General features: G+C 40.0%; 1 protein-coding gene across 17 annotated transcripts in view; it reads left to right on the top strand.

Moving 5' to 3' along the window:
- Nucleotides 1-27,213, top strand: part of macf1a (microtubule actin crosslinking factor 1a) — a 217,384-nt gene that overhangs the window by 110,266 nt on the left and 79,905 nt on the right. For 16 of the 17 annotated variants that reach the window (XM_051670241.1, XM_051670235.1, XM_051670237.1 and 13 more), the window contains 24 exons: nucleotides 68-229; nucleotides 562-666; nucleotides 966-1,061; nucleotides 1,161-1,286; nucleotides 2,861-3,013; nucleotides 7,055-7,209; nucleotides 12,058-12,184; nucleotides 12,282-12,465; nucleotides 12,545-12,711; nucleotides 13,268-13,446; nucleotides 13,565-13,703; nucleotides 14,110-14,303; nucleotides 14,391-14,550; nucleotides 15,013-15,096; nucleotides 15,229-15,336; nucleotides 15,470-15,568; nucleotides 15,699-15,818; nucleotides 15,948-16,039; nucleotides 16,201-16,336; nucleotides 18,098-25,606; nucleotides 25,709-25,864; nucleotides 25,960-26,175; nucleotides 26,275-26,442; nucleotides 26,542-26,832. In XM_051670241.1, the coding sequence (XP_051526201.1) occupies nucleotides 68-229; nucleotides 562-666; nucleotides 966-1,061; nucleotides 1,161-1,286; nucleotides 2,861-3,013; nucleotides 7,055-7,209; nucleotides 12,058-12,184; nucleotides 12,282-12,465; nucleotides 12,545-12,711; nucleotides 13,268-13,446; nucleotides 13,565-13,703; nucleotides 14,110-14,303; nucleotides 14,391-14,550; nucleotides 15,013-15,096; nucleotides 15,229-15,336; nucleotides 15,470-15,568; nucleotides 15,699-15,818; nucleotides 15,948-16,039; nucleotides 16,201-16,336; nucleotides 18,098-25,606; nucleotides 25,709-25,864; nucleotides 25,960-26,175; nucleotides 26,275-26,442; nucleotides 26,542-26,832 (10,926 nt within the window). The remainder of the gene's footprint in view (nucleotides 1-67; nucleotides 230-561; nucleotides 667-965; nucleotides 1,062-1,160; nucleotides 1,287-2,860; nucleotides 3,014-7,054; nucleotides 7,210-12,057; nucleotides 12,185-12,281; nucleotides 12,466-12,544; nucleotides 12,712-13,267; nucleotides 13,447-13,564; nucleotides 13,704-14,109; nucleotides 14,304-14,390; nucleotides 14,551-15,012; nucleotides 15,097-15,228; nucleotides 15,337-15,469; nucleotides 15,569-15,698; nucleotides 15,819-15,947; nucleotides 16,040-16,200; nucleotides 16,337-18,097; nucleotides 25,607-25,708; nucleotides 25,865-25,959; nucleotides 26,176-26,274; nucleotides 26,443-26,541; nucleotides 26,833-27,213) is intronic. The other variant, XM_051670239.1, reaches the window with a different exon arrangement.

Raw genomic sequence — 27,213 nt, 5'->3', positions numbered from 1 at the left:
ACATAGCAGTTGACTGCATCATAGAGCCGATGTTATGAATATTTTTTTGTTTGTTTTTTTTTTGCAGGAACATTCGTCATGGCGACTGCGTTGCCTGGAGAGCCTTCGAGGTTTTGTGTCCCGCTGCACTGAGGAGCTGATCTGGCTCAATGAGAGGGAGGAGGAGGAGCTGGCCTTCGACTGGAGTGACAGCAACACCAACATGGCAGCCAAAAGAGAGCAATATGCTGTAAGACTTTTATAACACTTTAAAAGAAATGTTTAGAAGTCAACACTACCTGTGACCACTATATGTGCTATAATGTAGTCCTGTATTACTCCATGTACATTTTTTGCCTTTTCATATATTCTTTTCTGTATTTTTTTCTATTATAATATAATATTATAAACTTTAAAGAACATTTTTGCATATTAATACAGTATCAATACTGTATTTTTAGCCTTCAGATTCTCAATTATCCCTGTTTCAAAAACATCTTGATACTTTAGTATTTAATGTAGTTGTGGTTGTCAGGGTGTTGTTATGGAGTAATATCCTTCATCCTCCATATCCTTTCTCAGGAAATGAGGTCAGAGCTGGAGGAAAAACAGAAAGAGATGCGCTCCCTTCAGGAGAGAGCCGACCACCTGTGTCAAGAGAACCATCCAGCCAAACAGACTGTTGAGGTAAGCTGTTTATCACTGTGTTCCAGGGCCATAATCCCCATAGACATCAAAGGGGACACATGCCTCCAATATTCAGATTATTGGACAATCAATATGGGTTTTTCAATGGCAGATTTTAAAACATTCAGCTACATCGTTGATGTGAACAAATCTTCACTCAGTAATCTCCATACGTTAGTATTAGACACAGTAAAAAAAAAAAGAGTTTAACACCAGATTTTCTGCACAGAAACCATTTTTCAAACAGACAGGGATTAAATCATTGAATCGTCCTGACCTTTTGACCTCTCAATTCACAGGCCTACAGTGCTGCCTTGCAGACGCAGTGGCAGTGGGTCAAAGAGCTTTCCATATGTGTGGAGCAACACCTCAAAGACAACACTGCCTTCTTCCAGGTACTGAGTTGGGCTTTTTAGTGGAATTGTTTCCTAGAAATGCCTTTTCTCTTTCTATTTATAAGTGACTGTTTTTTATTGCATATTTTTATTTAATAGTTTATGAGTGATGCACGGGACTGTGAGAGCTATCTACGCCAGCTTCAAGACACCATAAAGAGACAATACACCTGTGATAAAAACAGCAGACTTGGCAGATTGGAGGACCTGCTGCAGGACTCCATGGTGGGTCTGACTCTTTGATCACTATGTACACAATCCAGTTCTGAATCATATTTTAAATCAGTTTTACTGGCAATTATGATTGGTTATTATGAATATTCTGCTGTAATGCTGTCCATTACAAGTTTTACATTCAGTTTAGGAATTTGAATGCTTGAGCACCATGGGTGCACTGGAGTAGGTGAGTGTCCTTAAATACGACAGATGGCACCGTGAGAGAGGGGTTGCACAGAACGGGCAGAGCAATGGGCATATCCTCTGGCCATATGGAAGAGAGACACAGAGCTGGCACAAGTGTTGTTTTACAGTAAAGTGAGGTCATTAATGCAGTAAAACATGTTATCCAAGTGTGGATGGATAATCATTTCAATGTGAATTTAACAGAAGCATCTATATTATACTTTAAATAATAAAGTGAATAAATTGGTAAAAAAAAAAAAATATAATATTGGTGAATCAGTAGGAACTTAATTGTTCACAGTGACAACTGTGGCCTATTCCTTCTACATTTGGCTAGGGGATGATATTAATTTGACTGATGTCTCCATCTTGCTAAGGAAAAAAAAGCACAGTTAATGAGGCCATTTATATCCCTCAAATAACCTTTTGACATGTTTGCCATAACTTTCCCCTTATGTTGCTCTGAAAATCTCAGTGGTTTTTATGAGCTCTAAGCCCATGCTGATGTGCAGTCAAACTTAATACCGCATGTAAAATTCATATGGAGAGTGTAATGTTATTAGCACTTCCCAAAGCCAGAACTAATGAATCCCTCATGAGCTTTTCATGGAAGTGTCATACTCTCCTGTATCACATACTAATACACAGCTCATTAATTTTAGTAAAACGAAAGCTAAGCAAATAATAACCCAGGGAAGAATAGCAGTGATTGCCTCTTGTCTGCTTAAAGCTACTTCATTAATGAATTTTAATGTGAGAAAAAGAGTATTTATTATCGTGAAAACACATTTCAGTTAATGTTGATTTGACATTTAGCATGAAAAATCATTATTTTTATGGAAATGCAATTATGGAAACTTTTAGATTTGCAAAGGCTTCAATGTAAATTATAAATTGAATAGTTCTGACTCTGAAATCAGTCGTTTTGTCGGCCACTTTGTATCTCTTTCTGCAGCATCGCACTGAGTAACCCCACTAGTCTCATTGGTTCAACGTCTTGCTCCACATATCTGGATATTAAAGGTGCTCTTTGCGACTTTATTTATGGAATAGTATGCAGAAAATGTTCCTATTGAAAAGATGCCGGAAAGATATCGCTCTTCTTCTCAGTGACAGTTTAAGCAGTATGACAGTGTGTTCTGATTGGTGGTGATTGTGTGAAATTGCACAATATTTTCTCTTTCAGTGTGAACAGATAGGTTACTTGACATTAGGAACGTATTGTGTTGTGCCTGATCTGGACATAGTGTAATACATTTAAATATTTCTCGAACTTGTGTCTTTTATTTTACTGTTCACTGCCATTTTCTAAAAGCAATAAGGGGGTTTTAAGTGCAACCCCACCTGTAGTAAAATCACTGTAACTGTTGTTAACTGTCAGTCTGCTTGTTTTCCAGGAGGAGAAAGAACAATTGATTGAATACCGCAGCACAGTGGCCAGCCTTGTAGGCCGGGCCAAGTCTGTTGTCCAGCTCCGCCCTCGCAGTGCAGATAGTAACCTGGGCACCACCACACCCATTCGTGCCATCTGTGACTACCGGCAAATAGAGGTATGACACACCCCAGATATCTCACCATCACAACCCACTCGCTTTACCTTACCTTACCACATCACAGCCCTGCATTGATCTTATACTCTTAAGAACTGAACTACGATCACATTCAGAAAATATTTTTAGTCACATTTGAAAAATAAAATGCGATCCTAATTCAGTTTTTCAGAGTTTTAAGTTCCTCTTTCAATCCAGTCGTACCCCATCTGTCAAATTTTCTCTTAGCTTTCATTGTCTACTCAAATCAGGGCTTCAGTGAAGCACTTTTTAACTGTTACAAAACCTAGTGAGCTTCCTTGCTGTCAATATCACTTACATAGGCAGCTGCTGTCAAAGGCAGAATCCTAATGCATGGCAGTTTCTCTCAGAAACTCTGAAATTGGATGGTTACAAACCATTTGGTCAAGTAAAAAAAAAAAAAGATGGACTTTTAATCAGAGTGTGATGACAACCCATTTTGAGCCATCATATATAAAAAAGGAAGAGGCATTCAAGAGATGATGGCTTTGCATTGCTACCACAAGGACATCTCTTACTTAACTTACAGCTTTTTAATAGACACAGTGGCATAATAATTCATGAAAAGATGAGATGTCATTGACAGCTGACCTAACTTTACATGGAAACTACTGTATAAAAAAAGCTGTAAAAAGTGGTGTGATGTCACAGGACCTTTGGAAAGCTTCTGAATGAATTATGATCACCCCGCAGCACTGCTGAGAGATCATCTGCACTTATTTAGTAATAAACTCTGACCTGTAGCTGTTAAGGCAAGTACAAGGGCAAGGTGCTTTTGACCAAGATACATCCAGGAGATCTCTCATGTCTTTGCCAATTTAGCTGTGAACAGAGAATCCTGGCAAAGAGGAGGCGTATCATGAGTGATGAACACGCCTGCTGTAGCATATAGAAATAATCTGCTTTTTGGATATATAACTTGTTCTTCATGCACACATCGTGTTACGTTCCCCCTCTTCAGTAACTACTTTCTTGAAGTCAAATGAAAAAAGATACTATCATTAAGTGAATATGTCTTTTTATGCAGAATACTCATAAACACTCAATCATACCTTCAGCTGTGATCCTGTTTCTCTTCCTGATCATATTATTTTAGTCAAACAGGGTCTAATATATGCCCAAAAATAATCTCTTTCTCCCTCCCTACTCCCACTCCACCCCCTTTTCTCTGCCCTACCCCAATCCTCCTCTTCTTCCTTTATCCCTCCATTTAACCCCTTTTTCTCTCTCTGTTGCCCTCCTTCTCCCTTCCTCTTTATGTGTGTCTGCGGGGCTGGGCAAGGCCAAATCTCAGGTATTATTGTCGATCGCTCTTCTCCTCTGACCTTTGCTCTCTGGCCTGGCCCTGCACACAAGGGACCCTTGCTTTACTTCAGGCGTCCCATACACTGTTAATGTGAAGTAGTGCCTATATATAATTTGGGTCCAAATTAACTTTTTGCCACATCTCCCAGTGCATGTGAATTGAGAAAATTTACCAGCCTTAATTATTTTTTATCTGCTGTGAAACTGTATTTTGCATAGTTTGAATTATTTAGCTATTTTTCTTTACATATTTGTAAAAACAGTGAACAGCTAGTCTCAGACTGTGAAACTGCACCTGTGACGGTGCAAAGACCCATGACAAACAAACAACACTTTGTGCCTCATGTTTTCATTTTGATAGCTTTTATCATGGAATTTTTCATGTTTATGTTGCAAGTCACCACATGGTTTAAAGAAAAGAAAATTCAGGCATCCTAGATAAATCTCTAATAGTAAAGCCTGCATTGTGGTAAAAGTTAAATTGTTAGATATTTTGATTAATAGCCGGTTTGCATGTCTTTTATATGAATAATTTCACTAAATGAGAGTCACACTATAGTTCTTACAATAAGATTTAAACCATTTATTATATCAAGTGGCGAGTAATTTGCCAAAGCTTTTACTCACATTTGGTGCTTGGCAACTGTTAGTTTTGGACCCTGTTTATAAAAATGTTCTTCTCCCAACCACTAAATCAAGGTAATATATCATACCAAATTGTTCTCTCATACAGATCAAATACTATACTATACTATACTACATTATATACTGTATATAAGAAGCAGGTCGGTAGATTTTTGGCCAACTCCATGGTGGGAGCATGTGTATTTGCTACCTCACATTATGGGTTTTCACATATTTATTAATAATTAGCAGCAAATATTAGCAGCATATATGCAACATATTTTGGACAATAATGTTCTCTGTGTGCAAGGGATATGGTGAGTTGAGTTGAGGTGGGGTGTTAGGAAGTGCTCTCACATCTTCTCTTTGATTTTTTTATTTGCTTAAATCATTCTAAATGCTTTAATTTATATGTTGCATTTAGCGTTATTGATGACCTTTAGCTTTCATGTAAGCAGGGCAAAGCAAGGCAGAAAAATGCTAGTTACATATGTAACTGTGGTTCTGTGAATTCCGGATGACCGCCAGAGGCAGTGTTAAGCACTAGTGGATTATCGCCGTGCCAGTCAGCTTGGTCGAGAGAATATACCAACTAAGTCATGTGGTGGCATGGGCTGAGTTCTAAAAGTAGATACACCGCAGTAGCTCAGCACTCCACCTTGGTACACCTTTCTTGCACATTCTGAGTGACCAAGCACTCTGGCGGTCTCCGGAATTCACTGAACAATTTCATTCCTACTGACAACCAGAGGTTGTGTTAAGCACTAGTGGGTGGTCGAAAACCACATGCATCCTCAACAATACGAGCCCTCTGAGGGGCCTGTGGTTGTGAAGTAGGGTGTTGGCAGAAGTGTAGCTATGGCATCACCTAGCGATGGTGAACTTGAGTTTGCGGCACCTGTGTCGGCTGGCATGTGGCCTCGGACAACTTCACCCTCTTTTCCAGCAGTTCTTCTACGTCGTGTCAGTCATCTGGATGAAGAACCTTTGGGCACAGCTTACAGGACAGCAGGAAGCTGGTGGCAATAGAGCTGTGTGCCATGATCACTGTGATTAATGAACATGCTCGGATAGAACCGTAAGGCTAGAAGTAGAGTGGTGTGATGATAAACTCGGGAAGAATGCCACAATGATATAAAAAGGCAAGAAAGAAGTAATCCAGTTCCTCCGGGTAGAAACGAAAGGCAATTTATCTCAAGCAAAAACTCTTACGTAAAAAACAAAATCTAAAAGAATATATCCGCTGCTCCAAAAACTGGCCGGTGGATTGCACCACAGGACACAGAGTATCATAAATGTTCAAAAAACACCACGACAAACCTGTATGGAGAGATAATTAAGTAAGCAGGGAACTGCCAACTTAGTGCAGTTAATGCCAGCCATTGGATAGCACCGAGAAGCAAAGAGTGTTACCGACAAGCTGAGAAAATGGCACACAAGTGAAATATAAAACTGACTGAAACTATGAAAAACTCAAATGACAAGGTAATCTAAATACATAGAATGGTTGAAGAGCACACTGTCACAGCTTGCGAGGACAATACTTTACAACACGAATATCATACGAAAGAAAGACGACCTATCCTTATCAGGCGAGAAAGCGAAAGAGGTGCTGAGCTACTGCAATGTATAAACCTACAGAGCTCAGCTCATGTCACCATGTGACTTTGTTGGAATATTTTCTCAACCTGGCTAGCGTGGTGATAATCCACTAGTGATTAACACTGACTCTAGCGGTCAGTAGGAATGAAACAGAACCAAATGTAATTCAACATTTAAATGAAAAAGAAGTCCTTTTAAAAATAATAATTTTTTCCTGGTCAGTTGCAAAGTTTTGGTAGTGCAGTAAGGCATTATTTGACCTTATTCATATTTCACATAATTCAGCTCATACGAAGGCCATTAACATTAACATTTTATTGCTCATCTTTTGGTTGACATTATGAATCCCTTTATGTTTTAATTAACATTGACCATCAATTTTGCTTTTTTGCTCAAATTTTCAAAATTTTCCCCCATTCATTCTTTTTTCTCTGCCCTTCCCTTTCTATGTCCTTTCCCATCTCTCGCTCTGTCTTTCTGTTTCTCCAGATCACGATCAGTAAAGGAGAGGAGTGTGTTCTGGAGGATAACTCTCAGAGGACTAAGTGGAAGGTCATCAGTCCGACAGGAAATGAGGCCATGGTGCCATCTGTGTGCTTCACCGTCCCTCCTCCCAATCAGGAGGCCATTGACACTGCCAGCAGGTACAGTACACAGATTCTTACAGGTACCTGCTAAACATGTCAATGAGGCATTCACACACTTACATCTTCTGTAATGTAACAGATTTCCGAATGAAACAAAATAGTCAGTGGGGCATAATGAAGGGTGGGACTTTATTTTATCCATCAGAATTTAATTGGACTGTGAGGGGGTGAAATATGTGAGGCTAGCCCCTTTACCTATTTATTAAACTTCACCTGTGCTATGTTTGTGCTATGAACATTAATGTTAGCTCAAATTATGCAGGTTATTGAGAAGAGTTGTTCAGTGACATAACTACATGCATTGCAAGATATGCAGTCACACTGGAGCCTGGGGAAAGGGGGTGCCCATGAAGACTGGGGTGCAATTAATCACTGCAAAAAAAGTAATTTTTATTTGTATAGTGCTTTTCACAACACACATAGTTTCAAAGCAGCTTTACAGGAAATAATGCATTAACAAAAAATGAAAATGTATTATCTATAAAGTCTTAGAGTGATCATTGTTTAGTTTGATTAAATATGACTGTAAATTGTGTATAGATATTAAATAATAATTGTATTTAGAACCCCTGTGAGCAAGCTGAAGGCGACTGTGGCAAGGAACATAAAACTCCATAAGATGTTTGTTAATGGAGGAAAATAACCTTGGGAGAAACCAGGCTCACTGTGGGGGCCAGCTCCCCTCTGGCTAAACAACAAGAATATAATGCCAATATTAGTTATTTGTGTGCAGTGCAAGTCATGGTTTTAAATTTGTAAATTAAGTAAGCGTTAAGGTCCAGTGTTTTAAAAAGAAAAAAAAAAGAAATTTTTTTTATGAACTTTTAGATTAATGACAGATATCTTTGAAGTCCATCCTGGATTAACTGCAGAAGTTTACATTGATGCATTGTACTTTGTTAGTTGGCTGATGAAGGCTTTTGTTAGCAATTAAATGATAGTCTATGTATTCCATTTCAAGAGTGTAGTCCATCAATAGTCAAAGGTGATGCAGGCAGAGATTAATGAGTTGCATCACAGTTCAACCTGCAGGTCTTTTCAGTGATGTTCGGTTGGGTCCATACAAAGTCCAAGTTTTCGGCAGTGGTATATGAAGTATCCGATGTCTTACAGTTGGAGTTGGCATCAGTTCATCCTCTGAAGTGATGTCTGGCTAGCACCGGCTGTAGTTTGTCGTCATCACTCAGCAACAGTGGAATCCGACACCAAGCAGGAACAGAGCTGGATCTGGCTGGCTCTGGTCACCTCGGGATATGAATCCCGAGGTTGAGACATGGAAACAAATAGAATAATATTAGTGTAGATGCCATTCAGTTTTATGCAGAGTTATAGATCATGATGGATGTTTCTGGTTCTGGCAGACCTAACTAAAGCAGCCTAATTGGGAGTTGAATGATAAATTAGGTGTATGTCTGGCTAATTAGATGAGTCTTTCGTCTAGACTTAAACCGAATGAGTCTGCATCCCGAACAGTGTTAGGGAGACTATTCCATAGTTTAGGAGCCAAGTATGAAAAGGATCTACCTCCTTTTGTGGATTTTAATATTCTAGCAACTATTAGCAAGCCATAATTTTGTGATCATAATGAACGTGATGGAATATAGCGTCTCAGAAGGTCACTTAAGTACTGTGGAGCTAGACTATTCAAAGCTTTGTATGTAGTTAACAGAATTGTAAAATGAATATGAAATGTAACAGGTGGCCAATGTAACGACGATAAAATTGGACTAATATGATCATATTTCTTGGTTCTAGTCAACACTCTGGTAGCTGCATTTTTAACCAATTTAAATTTATTTATTGAACTTGCTGGACATCCTCCCAGTAATGCATTACAATAATCTAGTCTTGAGGTCATGAACACATGAATTAATTTTTCGGCATCAGCAACAGAGAGCATGTGTCGTAATTTAGCAATATTTCTCAGGTGGAAGAATGCCATTCTACAAGCATTGGAAATTTGATTTTCAAAGAACAGGTTGGTATCAAATATAACACCTAAGTTCTTCATCGGGTTTAGAAGAAATCTAAAGTTGGGTATCGTCGGCATAACAGTGGAAACTTATTCCATGATTCCTGATAATATCTCCCAGGGGAAGCATGTATAAGGAAAAAGCAGAGGTCCTAAAACTGATCCCTGTGGCACTCCATACTTAACTTTTGTTTGATTTGAATTGTCAATTCCTCATTTACACATACAAAGTGGTAGCGGTCTTGATAAATAATGACCTAAACCATGCTAATGCAAGTCCACAAATGCCAACATAATTCTCCAGCCTATTCAAGAGAATGTCGTGATCTATCGTGTCGAAGACAGCAGTAAGATCTAAAAGCACTAGAAGAGAAATGCAGCTGCGATCAGATAAGAGCAAGTAATTTGTAACTCTAATAAGTGCAGTTTCTGTACTGTGATGGGGGTTAAATTCTGACTGAAATTGTTCATATATTCCATTTCTGAATATATGAACAACATAGTGAATATAGAAATGAACATAGTTGGGAGGACACTACCTTTTCTAGTGTTTTTGACATAAATGGTAGATTTGAAATCAGTCTATAATTAGCCAGTTCTCTAGGATCAAGCTGTGGCTTCTTAATAAGCGGTTTGATAACTGCCATTTTAAAGTTTCTTGGGACATGTCCTAAATTGTATCAGCATCAAATCCATATGACAGAATTAAATCTAGCATATGATTATGGCGATGAGTTGGCCCTGTCACATTTTGTCTGACTCCAAGTGAGTTGAGAATATCGATAAGTGCTAATCCCAATGTGTCATTTTCATTATCTATGTGAATGTTGAAGTCACCAACAATTAAAGCTCTATCATCCAAACTATGATCTGTAATAATATGATTTACAGTTAGTGCTTTGGTAGAAAGAGATCTAATGTTTAGTAGCCATATGATGTTTATATTCAATTTTTTTGTTCTTTTCATGTTTGACCTCAATAAAAAATTTTCTAAATGATTTAGTGAGAGTTTTGTGTTTGGTAGTTTGGGGAACAGACACAGTCTCTATGTGTTGTAGTTTATGTGACCTGTGTGATGTCTCAAGGCAGCTCGCAGACGATTGGATTAACCAGTTTGTCTGCTTCCTGACCTGGGCCCCAGTTAGTCAAATACTATCATTATTAAGACTATGAGCCAAATTACTAGAGAGGAGAGCAGCACCTTCCCTGGAGCTTCCCTTTAGCAGGTCAGGTCTACCCCAAAAACTCTTCTAATTGTCTATAAATCCTGTGCTATTCTCTGGACACCACTCAGACATCTATCCGTTAGTGACACTAATCTACTATAAACCTCATCACCACGATGAGCAGGGAGGGGACCAGAACATATTACAGTGTCTGACATCATTTTTGCAAGTTCACACACCTCTTTAAAATGATCTCTAGTGATCTCCGACTAGCGAAGCCACACATCATTAGTGCCAACATGAATAACAATTTTAGAAAATCTACGTTTAGCATTCGCCAGCACTTGTAAATTTGATCTGATGTCAGACGCCCGAGCCCCCGAAATGCATTTAACAATGTTGGCTGGAGTCTCTATTTCCACATTCCTTACAATAGAATCACCAAATATTGGGGTTCTTTCAACATGATTATCAGTGAGTGCATAACGGAGTGGGGAGAATCGATTGGAAACCCTAACAGGAACGGGAGAGTAGTGTCACTTTGCTGAGCGAGTATGCCGCTGAGACGTCACCCAATCGCCCTGCTGTGGGGGCTCTAGAGCCAGAACCATGGTGTGTGTGTTGCTCGCTGTATTACCCGCATCTGAAACAGTACCTACTGGCTACTCTTTCTTACTGACCTTCACTAGTGTTCGGATGCGTGCCTCTAACTCATTAACCTTCTCCGTCAGCCTGACTAATTCCATACATTTATGTGAATCCCTCACTGCTGGCGGGAGAATCTATAGTAAACATGTGACATGCAATCCAGGAAGCAATAACATGAGCGGATGCCATGACTTACTGCAATTGTTTGTTGTTGTTGTTGTTGTTGTTGTTATGGTTGTTCTAGAGCTGCAAGGGTTTGAGATCGATGTGGTTCCAAATCAGCAGATGTTTGAGATTGATGCAATAATCCGTGTAAAACAGTGGGGAAAACGAAAGCACACAGTCGAGACACGAGAAGTAGACAAGCAGAAAAAAGCAGAAAAAATAAAAAAAACGAGAGAAATGGGTGCACGCAGTAAAATACACACAGATGAAATGGTAGAAAAGCGGAAAAACCAGAAGCATGCGGTAAAATGGCAAAGGATAAAATGATGAACGAATAAGAATGAGCAATGCTAAGCAGGCTAGCAAGCTACAAACACTTGTGCAGCGTGCTGGCAGCAACAGGGTTCAGGGTTCAACAAGGGTTCAATTTCTAATTGATCCAACTTCAGATGGGATGATAAAATGGGTGAAAATCTCATAGATTTACGATTACTTGAAGGAGGGACCTAAGCCATATTTTGGGTTCTTTTACTTAGGCCAGTAAGCAATGATCCAGAGCACCTTAGCAACCACCCAGCAATGCATTAACAACCATTCAGAACACTATAGCAATTGCATAGCAACTAGCATTGTGGTGTCGAGTTTTCACAGGCAATCACCAAAATCTAAAAATCTAGTTTATTATTTTCTCCTGACTGCACAACCTTGGGTACATCAACAGAAAAGTCATTTTAGAGGCTCTTCAGGGTTATTATATTTTGACAAAAGATTAAAAAAAAAAAATCTTTAGAATAATGCACACCCATAAATTGCGCACAACAAGACCATAAATAGGTTAAAAAAAACTTTTGAGATATGAGATAATCTATCTTTCTTTTTTTTCTCTCTGTGTAGAATGGAGCAGATGTACCAGAACGTCATGTCTCTGTGGCACCAGCTGCATGTTAACATGAAGAGTGTTGTCTCCTGGCACTACCTGCAGAAAGAAATCCGAAATATTTCCTCTTGGAGCCTAGACACAGTTCGTACCACATATTTCATCCAATTTCCCATTTACTCTCTTATTGGTTTTTATTTATTTATACTCCAATTTTCCATTTACTAAATTTTCTCTGTAGATGCGCTTACAGTCCCCAGCAGAGAGGCAGCAGGCTTTAGACAACCTGGATGTCCACCTGTCCGATTTCCAGAAGGACAGTCGTGAGAGCTCCCTTTTCACGCCGGCTGAACGAACTGAGCTAGAGAGGGATGCTGAGAACTGCCGTGAACATTGCCAAACACTGCTGGTCTCTTTAGAGACAGGTAAGATGGTATTTGTGGATGTATTGATGATATATGAAACCACATGGAATGATGTTCAATACTGACTTTTGTCTTTTAGTGGAAAAGGATAAGTCGGTGTCTCGCGCATACCTGTCGGAGCTGCAGAGCATCAAGTCACACCTGGAGGATGCAGAGAGCAGACTGATGCGTGGCATACAATCTCCACACCCCAGCACAATATCAGGAGATGTCGTAGACAATGTGGTTCATATAGAAGAGCAAGAGGTGAGGATTGACCTGTACAACTACTTCCCCTACTGGTCAATAACCTCAATGTCTGTTAATTTGTCTAATCTGCTATACAGTTATTATCTGATGAACACAGTAGTCAGTAGTGTTAATGTATTAACTGCATCATTGCTTTACCATTGAAAATACTGCAAATTCTACAAAAATGTTTTTCAAGATCTGATGAAATGACGAGCATATTGAAGAGCTCTCTTTTTGTTAAACAGCCAATAGGCTTTTGGTTACATCACAGCCATTAACCATGATTTTGTTTGCTTGCTATAGTTAGTCAGAGGCTAGTAGTATTAAGGGGAGGGACATTATTATTCTAAAGAGCATTTTATTGGACAAATTTTGTGCAAGTTGAGTCATAAAAATTTCTGGTTAATGTTCCTGGATAAGAAAGACTGTAAAGTTTAAATGTGTCTATCTGCAGTTGATTTTGTCAACGTGTAGGAGTACACAAGCAAATAGATGGCCTCAAAGCTTTAGACATGGACTAACAGCCACAAAAGTCAAATTTTGAGAAAAGAATCTAATAATGGTGTTGCAGAAGCTCCAGCAGGATCTGAAAGGTCTTCAGTCAGATTTGGGTGAGGTGTCTCGTCGCTGTGTGAGCTTCTTTGAGGAGAAGCCTACCTCTTCCAGTGTGCCTGTCCTACGCTCTGAACTCAACCTGGCAGTAGAACACATAGAAAAACTCAACTCCCTCTCTTCTGTTTATCTTCAAAAGTTAGTACATAAAGCCATTTCATAACACATATGCTTACACTCAGCTTTGATTAGTCATCTGCCATTGTTTAGCCTTAAGGGTAAGCATGATTTTGTTCTGTTCTACTCCTTCTGCCAGATTAAAGACAGTAGATGTGTTAATGAGAAGCCTGCAGGCAGCAGAAAGTCAAGTGAGAAAGTATGAGAGTCTACTGAGTGAAGAGGATATTGTGCCTGCCGATACTTCGGCAATCCGGGCCTTGGGAGAACAGTTAAAGGTGAGACACATGCACACAGATATGCTTGTTTCTAGTGATTAACCGATGTGTCTGATTATAGTTAGAGTATGGGTACTGTTTGATAAGCGTGTCAGATTGGCTGATTAAAACTAGTAGTAGTTACACTTTGTACCAGCTGTTTTGTCAGTGGATAATGTGAATTTTCTGTTTACAATTTTTTTGAGTGAGTAAATATTTAGTACAGTTGTGTACAATAAATCAATGTATTCCTATAATGTAATGATAATCACATGTTCATGTGTTGTATTATCACATATGCATTATATCAGCCATCAGCCAATCTGCTCTCTGGATAGTTGCATCAATAATAACTCATACTGGTCAACAACTAGTTAACACTATTAGCTTTTGACTGCATTGCAAAATGTTTGTCATTCTGTTACAGAAATGGCATTCAGAGTTGGAAGAGCAGGATCACATCTTCCAGAGTATGAGTTTAGAGGTCCAGCGTGCTAGAGAGGCAGGAAACCAGCTTAGCCAGCTGCACCCTGACCGCAGCCCCGAACTGGACCGCTACCAGGAGAAAGCACACCAGCTCACAGAGAGGTGGAATGGAGTGTGCAGGCAAATGGAGACACGGTGAGTTGTGTAGAGGTCAAAAGTGGGTAACTACTTATATGCTCTGTAATTAGTTCAAATTGTAACATGAAACTTAATGGGTCACAGGCAAGCCGATCTAGAGATGCTGGGTTCAGTGCTGCAGCAGTACAGAGAAGGCCATTCTTCTCTTATCCGCTGGATTGAGGAGACCACCAAAAGACAAGAAAACACAAAACCAGAGCAGACGGACAGCAGAGCTTTATCAGAGCAACTTGCACAGCAAACAGTGAGAGAGGAGACTGATACTTCTAAGTGCTATAAACGGGTTTTCCATGGTCATTGAAGACCTGAATATATCGGAGAACCTTAAAATTGTGTTTCCATGCCTGAAAACGTTTTTTTAAAAGTAATGGAGAATATTGTTGAAACATTGTTCTTGGGTAAAGTAAAATGTGCTCACAAGCCAAAGTAATGTCTGGTTTGTGAGCAATTTTTGTGTGTGCTGTGTGTGTGTGTGTGTGTGTGTGTGTGTGTGTGTGTGTGTGTCTGTTCTGTTAAACGAATTGAAAAGATTCTTTAATGAATTTGAATGGATTAAAAAAAAAAAAACAACAACTGAAAAGGTCAAGGAAATAAATTAGTCAAAAAGTGTTTTTCAGCATTCCCAAGTGTTTGCACTCAATATTCAAGCAAAATCTAGTTTTAGAATCCAGTATTTCATAAAAAAATGACATCTGTTTTTCTGTAGGCCTTGGTGGCTGAGATCGAACAGAACCAGACCAAACTGGATGAGTGCCAGACAAACTCTAAACAGTACTGTGCTGCTGTCAAGGTAAGCACTCTGACGAAGTGTACAGTCTGCTGGTTACTGTCACTCTGGCAGGCAACATGGCAACAATTTGAGTATGTTTAAACAATAGCATTATACTTCTGATTATACCATATCTCCCCGTCTGTGCCTTAGGACTATGAACTCCAACTTATGACATTTAGAGCTTTTGTCGAAACGACCCAGAAATCCCCTGCGAAAAGGAGAAGAATGCACTCTTCATCAGATGTCATTACTCAAGAGGTAAACAAAGGCAAAACCTAGAGGGTTAGGATGCAGTATACAGCTTTTTATGTATTAAATTAATTGTTGACGTTGATTGTTTTGTTGACTTATTAATCTAAGGGCTTAATCAAATGTTTCTACTGCCTATTAGTTCATGGATCTACGAACACGCTACACTGCTCTGGTTACCCTGACAACACAACATGTTAAGTACATTAGTGATGCACTGCGGCGACTGGAAGAGGAAGAGGTGTGTTATCATATAGTACATTTCTATGCCCGATTTTTACCTAAGCTTGCATAAGTATGCACTTAAAGACAATATTAGTTTTCATCATACTTGGTGTGTTAAATGGAAATGTTCCCTCCTCATGGTACAGAAGGAGGTAGAGGAGGAGAAGCAGGCGAGAGTAGGGCAGGTCTCAGAGCTGCTTGACTGGGTCAAGGGCCTGCAGGAGCAAGCTGGAAGGTCGGCAGAGCCATCACTTGCAACACAGCAGGTAAAATTGGAGTACCGATTTTTTAATATTATGCAGACAGTAGCGTGTCATTCCAAATTTAGTACATTTATGTGTGTTTGATCATGTAAATGTTTGATGTGTGGCATTGAAAACATTTGTCTCACTTAGGCCATTAGTGAACAGTTAGCAGCCAAAAAAGAAGAGGTTGCTGAAGCTATCAGGAGCACTCAAGTTTTCCTAATGTCCAAGCAGGCAAGCAAGTGAGTGTTTTTAAACTACTGTAGATATACAATGGAAGTGGTTCTCAAACTTTTCAGACCAAGCACAATTAATCAAATTAGACTAATACATTTGAGGACCAATAACTGTTAAATACTGTATGTATGCAAAAATGTTATTAATGCAGCCCATGTATCCTCAGGCTGTCTTCTGAAGAGCGTGCCCATGTGATCTCCCAGTTGGATGAGCTGAGAGCCACCTACAGTCAGCTGTGTGACAGCTCTGCCGCACAATTACAACAATTGGAAGAGCAGCTGGCCAAAGACGAGGAACATAAGGTACAGTTAGGGGGGCATGGGGAAGTCACTTTTGACAGCTGTGTTAAACTTTACCGAAGCAAGCTTCAAATGCAAAGGCTTGTCTTGAAACGATGCTTCTGAAATATATTGCTTTTAATACTGCTCTGCGTTATGGTCAAGTATGGTCAGTGTGAGCTGGAGAAATGCTACAGCTATGTGTATGTGTGAGCAAGCGCAAGTGAATCATTTTTATGTTGTTGTGTTGCCTGTCACGTGTGGTTTAACATCTATCATCACCTCTATACACCTCACTGTTGTTTTATTTAACGGTTATAACAGATTAATAGCATGGTGTGAAATCTGAATCATCTCCATTTTCCACAACATGCCTGATATCATGTCACCCACACCATCCTTATTTGTCATATTAATCAAGCACATCTGCTTCAATGCAGTTCATCAGCTTGTCACACTAGAATAGTGATACAGCAGCTTTTCTGCACCAAAAACTTTTTGAATAGCAACTTTAGTGGCAAAGTAAGCTACATTCACATTGTAGTTTAGCTTTTTGTAGTTTGTGTTTCTCTATAAATAGTTCCCCTTTTAACACTATAGACCTGCACATTTCATTGGTGTAAACCATTAGATTAACATGTAGACAAAAGTATAAACGTGTTTACATCCACATTGTGTTGATATATGCAGCCACAGGCATCATTGTGTTGAACTGTGTACTCATATATCAGTCATTATGTAGTGGTTACTGTGTGACAATGGTGTGTTTGAAAACCTAAACTTACAGAAATAAACAAGATAGATTCATCAGTGAAAAATAGCCAACAGATTTCCTTGGTACAAGAAGCCAGCTGAGCAAACCCCCACCTCACTGTTTTAACATGATGTGTCCAGGTCACAGCCGTATGTTTGTGTGTCTGTCGTGTTGTCTGTTTTCAGTCCATGTCTTTAATACTATAATTGTTTGTGAAACTTAATCAGCATTTTGCTTCAAAATCACTAACAGCTGCCGGGAGAGAATTTAAGACATCATCTTGGAATATGGAGTTAGATAGAAAAAAAGCATTAATCGGAATGCAGTACTATCCTTGGTCGATTAGTAATACAAACAAACAGTCAAGATCTTCATGTATTCATTGGTAAGTCTCAAAACTAATTTTAAAACAAAACTGCATATGAAAATAGGTAATGGAGGTAAGAAAATAGTTTGTTAGAGAAAGTTCGCTAGTCAGTCCCGGGCAGCATTTCAGGCAGCTGGAGTGTGGCATGCAGATCGCTAACATCTGGCTTCTCACCCTATCGCACCTCAAACTGCCGAACCCTCGGCCTATCAGTGTGTGTGCGTCTAAGGACCACTCCACTTGGTAAGTAGTGCTTGCTTTTACTTAACGTTGCCTTCTTTGTTCTCAAGATTTTCAGTCTGTGTTTTCTCTCTTTTTTGCCTTTTAGTGTATTTAAGCCAATCAGTTTGTGCATTGTTTTATTTTTTTCCACACTGCAGTGCAGTTCTGCCAAATAGTTTCTTTTTCATGTTTACATTTTTTTTTTTTTTTTTTAAACTGCTGTACTTCCCATTTTTATTAATTTATTATACTTTACACTCATAAACAGTGGAATAAAGATGATGATGAATTCTTTAATTATGTTTACTTCAGTTATTCCTGCTATGGTGGTGGGCATTTTTTTCTTTCCTCCTAGTTATACTATAAATTAAAATACACTGCAAAGTCAAATAAGACCTATTCTTAAAATAATGATTTTTATGCAAAGTATTTATTTCCACAGGGCAAAGAAATCATTGTTGGAGTAATTGACCTTGGAACCATGGAAACCTTTCCAGTTTTCCAGGCAGCACAGCGAGGCCTCATAGATCAGGACACATGTCATGTACTGCTGGAGGCACAGCTCATCATGGGTGGACTATTCCAGCCAGAATCCCCTGACATCCTCTCATTAGAGAAGGGTCTTGCAATTGATTTGATTAATAAACATACCTACCAATCACTGGTAGAGTTGGAGACTGCCCTTTGTCTTGTCAACAAGTCAAACTTTGCTGAGGGTCAGGTATTACAAGTAGCTGCTGCTATGGAAAAAGGTGTCATAAAGGAGCTGGTGGGGCTACGTATACTTGAGCTGCAGGTAAGCAATGGTGGCATCAAGATTGGTTCCAATGGAGAAATGGTCAGTCTGGAATTTGCAAGGCAGAGGGGATTGCTATCCACCACCCTTTGCCATAAGTTGCAAACCTGTCTTAACCAACGAGAGCTTATCGATCCTAATACAGCAGAAAAGCTAACTCTGGTAGACTTTCAGCAGCGATGTGTTATCAATCAGGAGACAGGTCTGCGCTTGTTTCCAGTTAAACAAAAGCCAGGAGGTACTGTCTGCTTATGCTCTGGCAGAAAGGTAGGAATATTCTGTGCTGTTCAAGAAGGGCTCATCGACCGACATGTTGCAGTTCGACTTCTGGAGGCTCAGTTGTTCGCAGGAGGTATCAGTGACCCTCGCTCAGGACACAGATTGACTGTAAATGAGGCTATGCGGTACGGTCTGATGGATCAGGACTTAGCTTGCACGCTTATGACACGACAGATACAAGCTGGGGGAATAGTAGATCCGGTTAGTGGAGAGCGTCTGGTGTTAGATGAGGCCATACAAAGAGACCTTCTCTCTCATCGCATAGCCTTATGTGTGCTGGAGTCTCTCCAGTCTTTTAAGGCAATACTATGGCCAGAATCAGGGGAGCTGCTCCCTGTAAGTGAGGCACTCCAGCAGGGCGTTGTCAATAGAGAGTTTGCCTTGAAAGCCCTGAATAAACGTCATTCTGTTGGTGCAGTATACCTGGCTGACAGTGGGCAGGTGGTCCCTCTAGATCAAGCTAAGGAGATACTAGAGCCACAGGCAGTGGATATCCTAGAACAGACCCATGTCCCAGATGTCCTTCCCCATTTGACTCAGTCAGGTTCCTCACATATGGATCACTTGAGTTGTGGATCTGCCTACTCTTTATCACTCCATGTCCCACATGCAGTTATCCATAGTGACTCTTCCATCACAGAACAAGGCAGGTCAAAAGAACAGGTCCAAACCCAACTTCTTATTCACTTGATGACACATAGCTACATTGATGCTCACTCAGGAGAACGTCTAGTCCTACTAGAACCAGAGTTGGTAGAACTAATATGTGAAAATGTTAAAACGACAAACCTTGACAGACCAATCCAACAAGAAAACGACAACATTCGAGTTAGAGGGGACATCTCATCTTTTTGCAAGTTTGAAAAGGATATGGTAGAAAACATTCTGGTATCAGAAGAAAATGAAGAACTCGAGATTGAAAAAGATGAAATTGCCAGGAAAAATACTGATACCAGTGAGACTAAAGAAATAGGAGAGGTAGATCTTGTTTCCATGGTGTACATGGACAGAGACTCTATAAAGCCTTTACATAAAGAGGTTTGGCAAGGGAAAATTCTGTCATCAGGAGAGTATGAACAACCTAAGATTATACAAGATGAAATTGCCAGGAACAATACTGATATGGGAGAGACTACAGAAAGTGCAGAGGAATATATTGCACCATTGACAGGCACAAACAGTGCCTTTATAGAGCCTTCACATAAAGAGGTTTGGCAAGAGAAAGTTCTGTCCTCAGGAGAGTATGAAGAAACCAAGTTTAAGAAAGATGTAATTGCCAGCAAAAAAATGTATGTTGGTAAGACTATAGAAAGAGCAGAGGAAAATTTTGCACCCTTGACAAGCACTGATCAAACCTTTATAGAGCCTTCACTTAAATTGGTTTGGCAAGAGAAAGTTCTATCCATAGGAGAGTGTGAAGAACCAAGGATTAAGAAGGATGAAATTGGCAGATGGAAAACTGACATGGGAGAGACCATAGAAAGAGAAGTGGAAGATCTTGCACCGTTGAAAGACACAGACAGAGCCTTTGTAGAGCCTTCACTTAAAGTGGTTTGTCAAGAGAAAGTTCTGTCTGCAAGAGAGTATGAAGAACCAAGGATTAGGAAGGATGAAATTGGCAGAAGAAATACTGATATGGGAGAGACCATAGAAAGAGAAGTGGAAGATCTTGCACCCTTGAAAAACACAGACAGAGCCTTTGTAGAGCCTTCACATAAAGAGGTTTGGCAAGAGAAAGTTCTGTATTCAGGGGAGCATGAAGAATCCAAGATTAAGAAAGATAGAATTGCCTGCAAAAACACTTGTATTGGTGAGGCTATAGAAAGAGCAGAGGGAGATCTTGCACCCTTGACAGGCACAGACCAAACCTTTAAAGAACCATTATTTAAAGTGGTTTGGGATGAGAAATGTGTGTCATCAGAAGTGTATGAAGAACACAACATTTTAAAAGATGAAATTGCTAGCAGGAATAATGAAATGGAAGAGACCATAGAAAGAGATAAGAAAGATCTTGCACTCTTGACAGGCACAGACATAGCCTTTATAAAGCCTTCACATAAAGATAACTGGCAAGAGAAAGTTATGGCATCAGGAGAACATGAAGAACCCAAGATTAAAAAAGATGGAATGGCCTGCAGGAACACTGTTGTGGGAGTGAGAGAAAGAGAAGAAAAATATCTTGCACCCTTGACAGACACAGAAACAGCCTTTATAGACCTTCCACATAAAGAGACTTGTCAAGGTAAAATTCTGTCAGCAGGAGAGTATGAACAACCTAAGAGTATTAAGTATGACATTTCCTGCAAGAACACTGATATGAAAGAGACTATAGAAAGAGCAGAGGAAGATCTTGTACCCTGGACAGGCACAGACAAAGCTTTTATAGAGCCTTCACATGAAGTAACTTGCCAAGAGAAAGTTCTGTTGTCAGAAGTGTATGAACAACCCATTACTAAAACTGATGAAATTGCCAGCAAGAACAATGATATGGGGGAGACTATAGAAAAATATGGGGAAGATCTTGCATTCTTGACAGGCACAGAACAAACCTTTTCAGAGCCTTCATTTAAAGTGGTTTGGCACAAGAAAGTTCTGTCATCGGGAGAGAAAGAAGAACCCAAAATTAAAAAAGATGAAATCGCCAGTAAGAACACTGCTATAGAGGAATCTATAAAAAGAACAGAGGAAGATCTTGCACACTCAACCGGCACAGACCAAACCTTTATAAAGCCTTCACATACAAGTTCAGCCCCGCCAACGACTATATCAGGGAATGTTAAGCTTTCTCAGAATCAGCTTATAGATTCAACAGTAAATGAACCTAAAAATAAGCAAAGTCAAAAGTTGGAACGGGCAGAGAGTAGTGGAACAGTTATGGAGATGACTGATCAAACATTATCTGATATGGATGAAAGCAGTGCACATAATTCATTCCAAGATACCATAAAATTAAGACAATGTGATCAGCTAAATGTCGATTCAGAACAATCTCAGTTGCTTAAGACTGCAAAACAGTCAGAGGAACTAAAGGAAAGGATTGAACAAGAGGTAAAGAAAAGCATCTTTGATCAGCATAATAAAGTTACAAATACTGAGAAATTAGACCTATCAGAAATGAAGACTTTGTCAGTGGAACCTAGTGACGATGTTAAGCTTGAGTGTATGGTTATGGAGCTGCAACAAGGTGGTCTCTTAACTGTAGGTGGCCAGAAAGTTCTTTTGGATGAAGCTGTGACTCAGGGTTTGCTTCCAGGGCACACTGCTATTAGGCTTATGGCAAAAGCTGGTCTCTTTGGTGGTTTCCTGGACTTTAATGCCTGTAAGTCACTTAGTGTTGAAAATGTGGTGCAAGAAGGTCTGTTGAATGAGGACTTAATGACCTTTGTGCTTCATTCAGAAAAGACTTTAGCCGGTGTGGTAGACATGGAGCATGGTCGGCTCTGTTCAATAAAGGATGCTGCTGAGGCAGGCCTGTTGGACTCCGATACAGCAGCTCGTCTCCTTGAAGCCCAAGTTGTGTCAGGAGGAATAGTTGACCTGCAAAGGGACAAGAAGGTATCAGTTACCCTTGCAACCAACCTTGGGTTGATTAAAGAGAGTACGAAGGAGGAGCTTCTTGCACTGGAAAAGGCATGCCGGGGGAAAAGTTCAGATTCAAATGTGATTCACACTAAATTGGCACTGCAGTTACAAATTGGTGGAGTGGTGGACCCAAAATCCAAAAAAGCTGTGCCACTAGAAGAAGCCCTTCAGAAAGGCATAATTGGACAGGAGGTGGCTCAGCAGATTTTATGCCAGCAGGTTGCAGAAGGTGGCATTATACATCATGACTCTGGTGTTCGACTCACTGTTGTCAATGCACTAGAACGAGGTCTGGTGGATCGCACAATCGCTCCAAAATTAGAAGAACTTGAAAAGGCTTTCATGGGCCAAGAACCGTTTAGTTTGGATCCAGCCACTACACTTCTCCAGGCATCTACAGGCTCCATTTATGATGCTGCCTCCAAAACCAGGCTTACTTTGACTGAGGCTATTTCCAAAGGCCTTCTAGATGACCAAACGACAAATAAAGCCATGGCTTCACCCAATGTAAAAAGTGGTTTGTTGGACCCTCAAAGCGCTCATATTGTGCCCTATTCTGTGCTGATAAGTCAGTGTAAGATTGACATCAAGACAGGACAGAGGTTCCTTGAAGTGAGGCCTTTCAGGGGTGTTATAAATAAACAAACTGATAAAATTATGACCTTACCACAGGCAGTTATGGCAGGCCACGTGGATCCCATACCTGCACTGAGAATATTGCAAAGTCAAGCAGATACAGGGGGCATAATTGACATTTACAGTGGAGAGCGATTGTCTCTTCCAGAGGCTGTTAAGAAAGGCTTTGTTGATGAAGAGATGGCTAAATGTATTGCTACAAATCAGGTTTTGAAAGGGGGGTTACTTGATCCAGCCAGTGGACACAGGATCCCCAACATTACTGAGGCAATTGAAGTTGGGCTTATTTCTAGAGAAATGGCTGCAGAGCTTCATGACAGCATAGCACATGTAGATGAAGATGAGATGGAAAGTTCCAAGGTATCAGTCTCCTCAACAAATGGAATGTCTTGTCCTCTTGTTCCTCAGCTGGTATCAGATCAAGTCAGTCTTAATAATAGGACTCCTGAAATAAATCTAATGAGTAAACCACCACTATATCCTACAGAGGTTGAAATAAAAAATGCTGATTTCCTGAAAAAAGAGGATCTTAAAAATATCTTAAATGTTGGGATATTTGAGCACTCTCCTGATTCAAAAAACAAAGAGCAAATGTTTGATGTAGGTTCATCACATGGAATGATGCAGAAGAGCACTGAGGCATCATTAGAGGTATTGACTGAATTTGCCTTGAAAGCAGAAAAAAGGATTCAGCAGGCCATTGAAGAAATAAAGCCCCCAAACAAAGATATCAGATCACTTCAACCAAGTCAAAGCCCTGACCAAATGCAACAGATATCTGAGATCAAATGGAAAGTGGTGGAAAATAGTAACTTAACAACTTCCCCTGATCATACCACAGAGACAGAGATCCAGAGGCAGAAAATGAATGAACCTGCAATCTCTACTGCCATTTTCTCAGACACCGCTGATGGTTTGCACAAGGAACAAGCCCCATCTACAGAGAAAATAGAAGGGCATACTTTTGAGTTACAAGCACATCAGTCAGAGAGGAAAACTGAGGAAAACAAGGACAGTCAGAAGGCTAAATTGGATCAATCTGCTTCCACACCCACACAGACTGTAAAAGTACCAGGAAAGAAGAAAGGCAGAGGGAAAAATAGTAAGCAAGCTAAAACGGAAAATAAAAATGATGAAAAGCCGCAGGCTTCGGTAAACTCTAGTGTATGTCAGACATCTATAGTTTCATCCTTAGTAAATACTGAGGTTAGTGAAAAAGATGCCATTGCCACTGCTCAAAAGCCTATTGTCAAAGATAACAAAGTAGAAAAGGTGAATAAAGTAGAGCTTTTAGAGTTACCCCAAACAAGTGGTAGCTATGCACCTGTGCCAGGAGGCAATGAGAATGTTCAAGACAAAGTTTTGGAAATTAGGACGGCTAGAACTGCTGATGGAACTGAGACTCCTCAACATGAGTCTGATCATCTGCTGTTTAATGTAAACACAGAACAGAATGAGAAGACTCACACACAGCACAGTGTCATGACTGATATGGCAAAACCAGAGCAGCATCAAGAACCTACTGTTAGAGAGCTTGATAGAGAGCTTTTAGAAAAAAAGAGGAAGAAAAATAAACATAAAAAAGTTAAGCATATGATTGTTGTTGAAGCAGGAGTTAAAAAAGATGATGGGTCTAAGAAAGAACAGAAGACAGTGATTCATGAGGTCCAGTCTCAAAATAATCAATCAGTTGAGAAAGAAAAGGAGAAGCAACTTGAGAAAGTCAACCAGGCAATGACACAGAACGAAAGACTTTTGATGAAGGCTAAAGAAAGCATTCTTAGGAAGGTGTTTGAGCGAGGAGTCAGTGATAAACAAGCTGCTGAAGAATTAGAGGCAATGCGTCAAGGAGCTAGTCTTGGAGAACTGCGAATGACCACCCAAGAGAAATCCATTGATGAAAATACAGGACCTGAACCTCCTCAAAGTATGATCGTAGATAATAAACTACACCAGACAGGGCAAGAAATGAAGGATGAAAAGTTAGTGGCAGAGAAAATTCTACCTGGGTCTGATTCTCCTGGATGCTCCAAAGATAAAGCACAGCTTCATGAACAGGAAGATGCTGAGCATGACAAGCATATAAACAGAGAATTAAATGGTGATGAAAATATTTCATATTCTACAAAGACCTCTGATGACATTGTGGACAGAAACCAACAAAGACTTACTCCAATCCAGAATTTAGATGTGCAAGTCAAAGAAGGAAGAGCAAAAGAACAAAACATTGATCCATTATGTACAGAAGATGAAAAGTTGTTATACAAAATGGCTGAATTGACCTCAGACACTGTTTTGACTGACAGTCACGAAGACACTAAATTAATACCCTACACCCCAGCAATGAAGGACTCTAAAGAACTGTTGTCAAGTGCGGTGTGTACTCCTTTACAAATTATCAAAACAGCAGTGGGGAAAGTAAGTAATGAACTTCATCAAGAAATAAATGAAGAGTCCCCTTTCAGTAAAGCCATGGATGAACCATCTGTCCAAGAATCACAAATGTTTGGACCATCTTTAATGGAGGAGATTCCAGTGTCTGTTACCACACAGATAGAAGAGGTGGAAGAGTATGCTGAGGGTTTAGTGGAAAAGCAACCTGAAGAAATGCAAATGAAAATTGAACAAATGAACAGGGATACTACAAAGGCATTCAAGGTAAGGTGTAGTTCTGAATATCTTTCTACAGGTTCTGGAACCTTAATTAGAATATTATTAATTGGGAATTGGTTTTTGAATACTTCTTCCGTCTCTGTTCAGTCATCACTGGCCCGCCAAGAGTGCTTAGAACATGACCAACAGATTGTGGCTCTGCTCTCCATGGTGAGACATATCGAGGTCCGTCTTAAACAACAAAAACAACAGTCTGTTGGTCGAAGTCTCATCGCACTTAATGACATAATCAGACAGACAGAGGTAATAGCTTTGTAAAACAAATCTTCGACATCTATCATATTTAACAGTTTAGGCTCACAAGGGCTGTTTTCATTTTCATTTAATTCTCTATTCAGATACTTTTCCTGGAAATTTGTGACCTGGAACCAGAAGTGCACAAGGAGACTGAAGCAGCAATGCAACTACTGGAGTATAACTCTCTGGATGTCCCACCTCAGCTGCTTATGGCCCTGGAAAAGGATGGGCGAAGCTTAACCAGAGCATACAGTGCAGCCAGGGACTTTGGCCAGAGGACTTTGGAGGGGTTGCAAGCACAATGTGATGCACAAAAAGTACGAAAAAAAATTCTTAAAAAAGAAGGTGATATTGCTTCATTCCAAATAATTTTCTTCACAATCTGTTAAATATGTGAAATATTTATATTCTTACAGGAAGCTATAAATAGTCAGCTAAAGTCTTTAGAAGAGCAAGTTAACAACCTTCTCAGCTGGCTTAAGAAGATGGAGATACAAATGGAGGAGGAAACAGGGGTAGATGGACAGACAGCAACAGATAAAAGCATTTCTGCACAGCTAACTCATAAACAACAATTGTGCAAGGTAAAACCTCAAGAGGCATAATATCTTGGTTGCATAGCTTTTCCATACCTTTGCATTTAGAGTTACAGTTATGGCATTTTATCCTTCTTTTCCCTACAGGAGTTACAGAATGCTCTTGCAGCCCGATCCACTGACGTCAGCACTGTTGCGTTCAATATCCAGGTGTTTATCTCTGAGCATGCTCAGGACCTGCTTCCTGATCAGTGCAGGCATCTTCTTGGACAACTGGAGCAGCTACAGAGGGTCTTTCACCTGGCTGTTGGTCACTTTCATGCCAGGGCAGAAGCACTGTTAGCCCAGCAAGCGAGAGAGGATGTACAAATGAGTAAAGAGCAGAAAGATAAAGAAGAGAAAAAGGAGAAAGAGCGACAAACTACAAGGGATAGAGAGGTTTGCAAACCGATGAATAACAGCTTGCGCTGCCTTATTAAAAACAGAAGGCTATACAATTTTTCTTTTTACTTATACAATTCACAATAATCGAATACTGCATTAAATATAACAAACTGTTAAAATTTGGGGCCTGGGTAGCTCAGCGATTATTGACGCTGACTACCACACCTGGAGTCACAAATTCGAATCCAGTGCGTGGTGAGTGACTCCAGCCAGGTCTCCTAAGTAACCAAATTGGCCCGGTTGCTAGGGAGGGTAGAGTCACATGAGGAGGTTACCCCATGATCACTATAATGTGTGGTTCTCGCTCTCGGTGTGGCACGCGGTGAGTTGTGCGTGGATGCTGCGGAGAATAGCGTGAAGCCTCCACACGCGCTA

The sequence above is a fragment of the Myxocyprinus asiaticus genome, chromosome 34 (genome assembly GCF_019703515.2).
Source record: "Myxocyprinus asiaticus isolate MX2 ecotype Aquarium Trade chromosome 34, UBuf_Myxa_2, whole genome shotgun sequence".
NCBI classification, from domain to species: Eukaryota; Metazoa; Chordata; class Actinopteri; order Cypriniformes; family Catostomidae; genus Myxocyprinus; species Myxocyprinus asiaticus.
The sequence above is the reverse complement of the archived record's forward strand: the minus strand, read 5'-3'. Positions and strand labels throughout refer to the sequence as shown.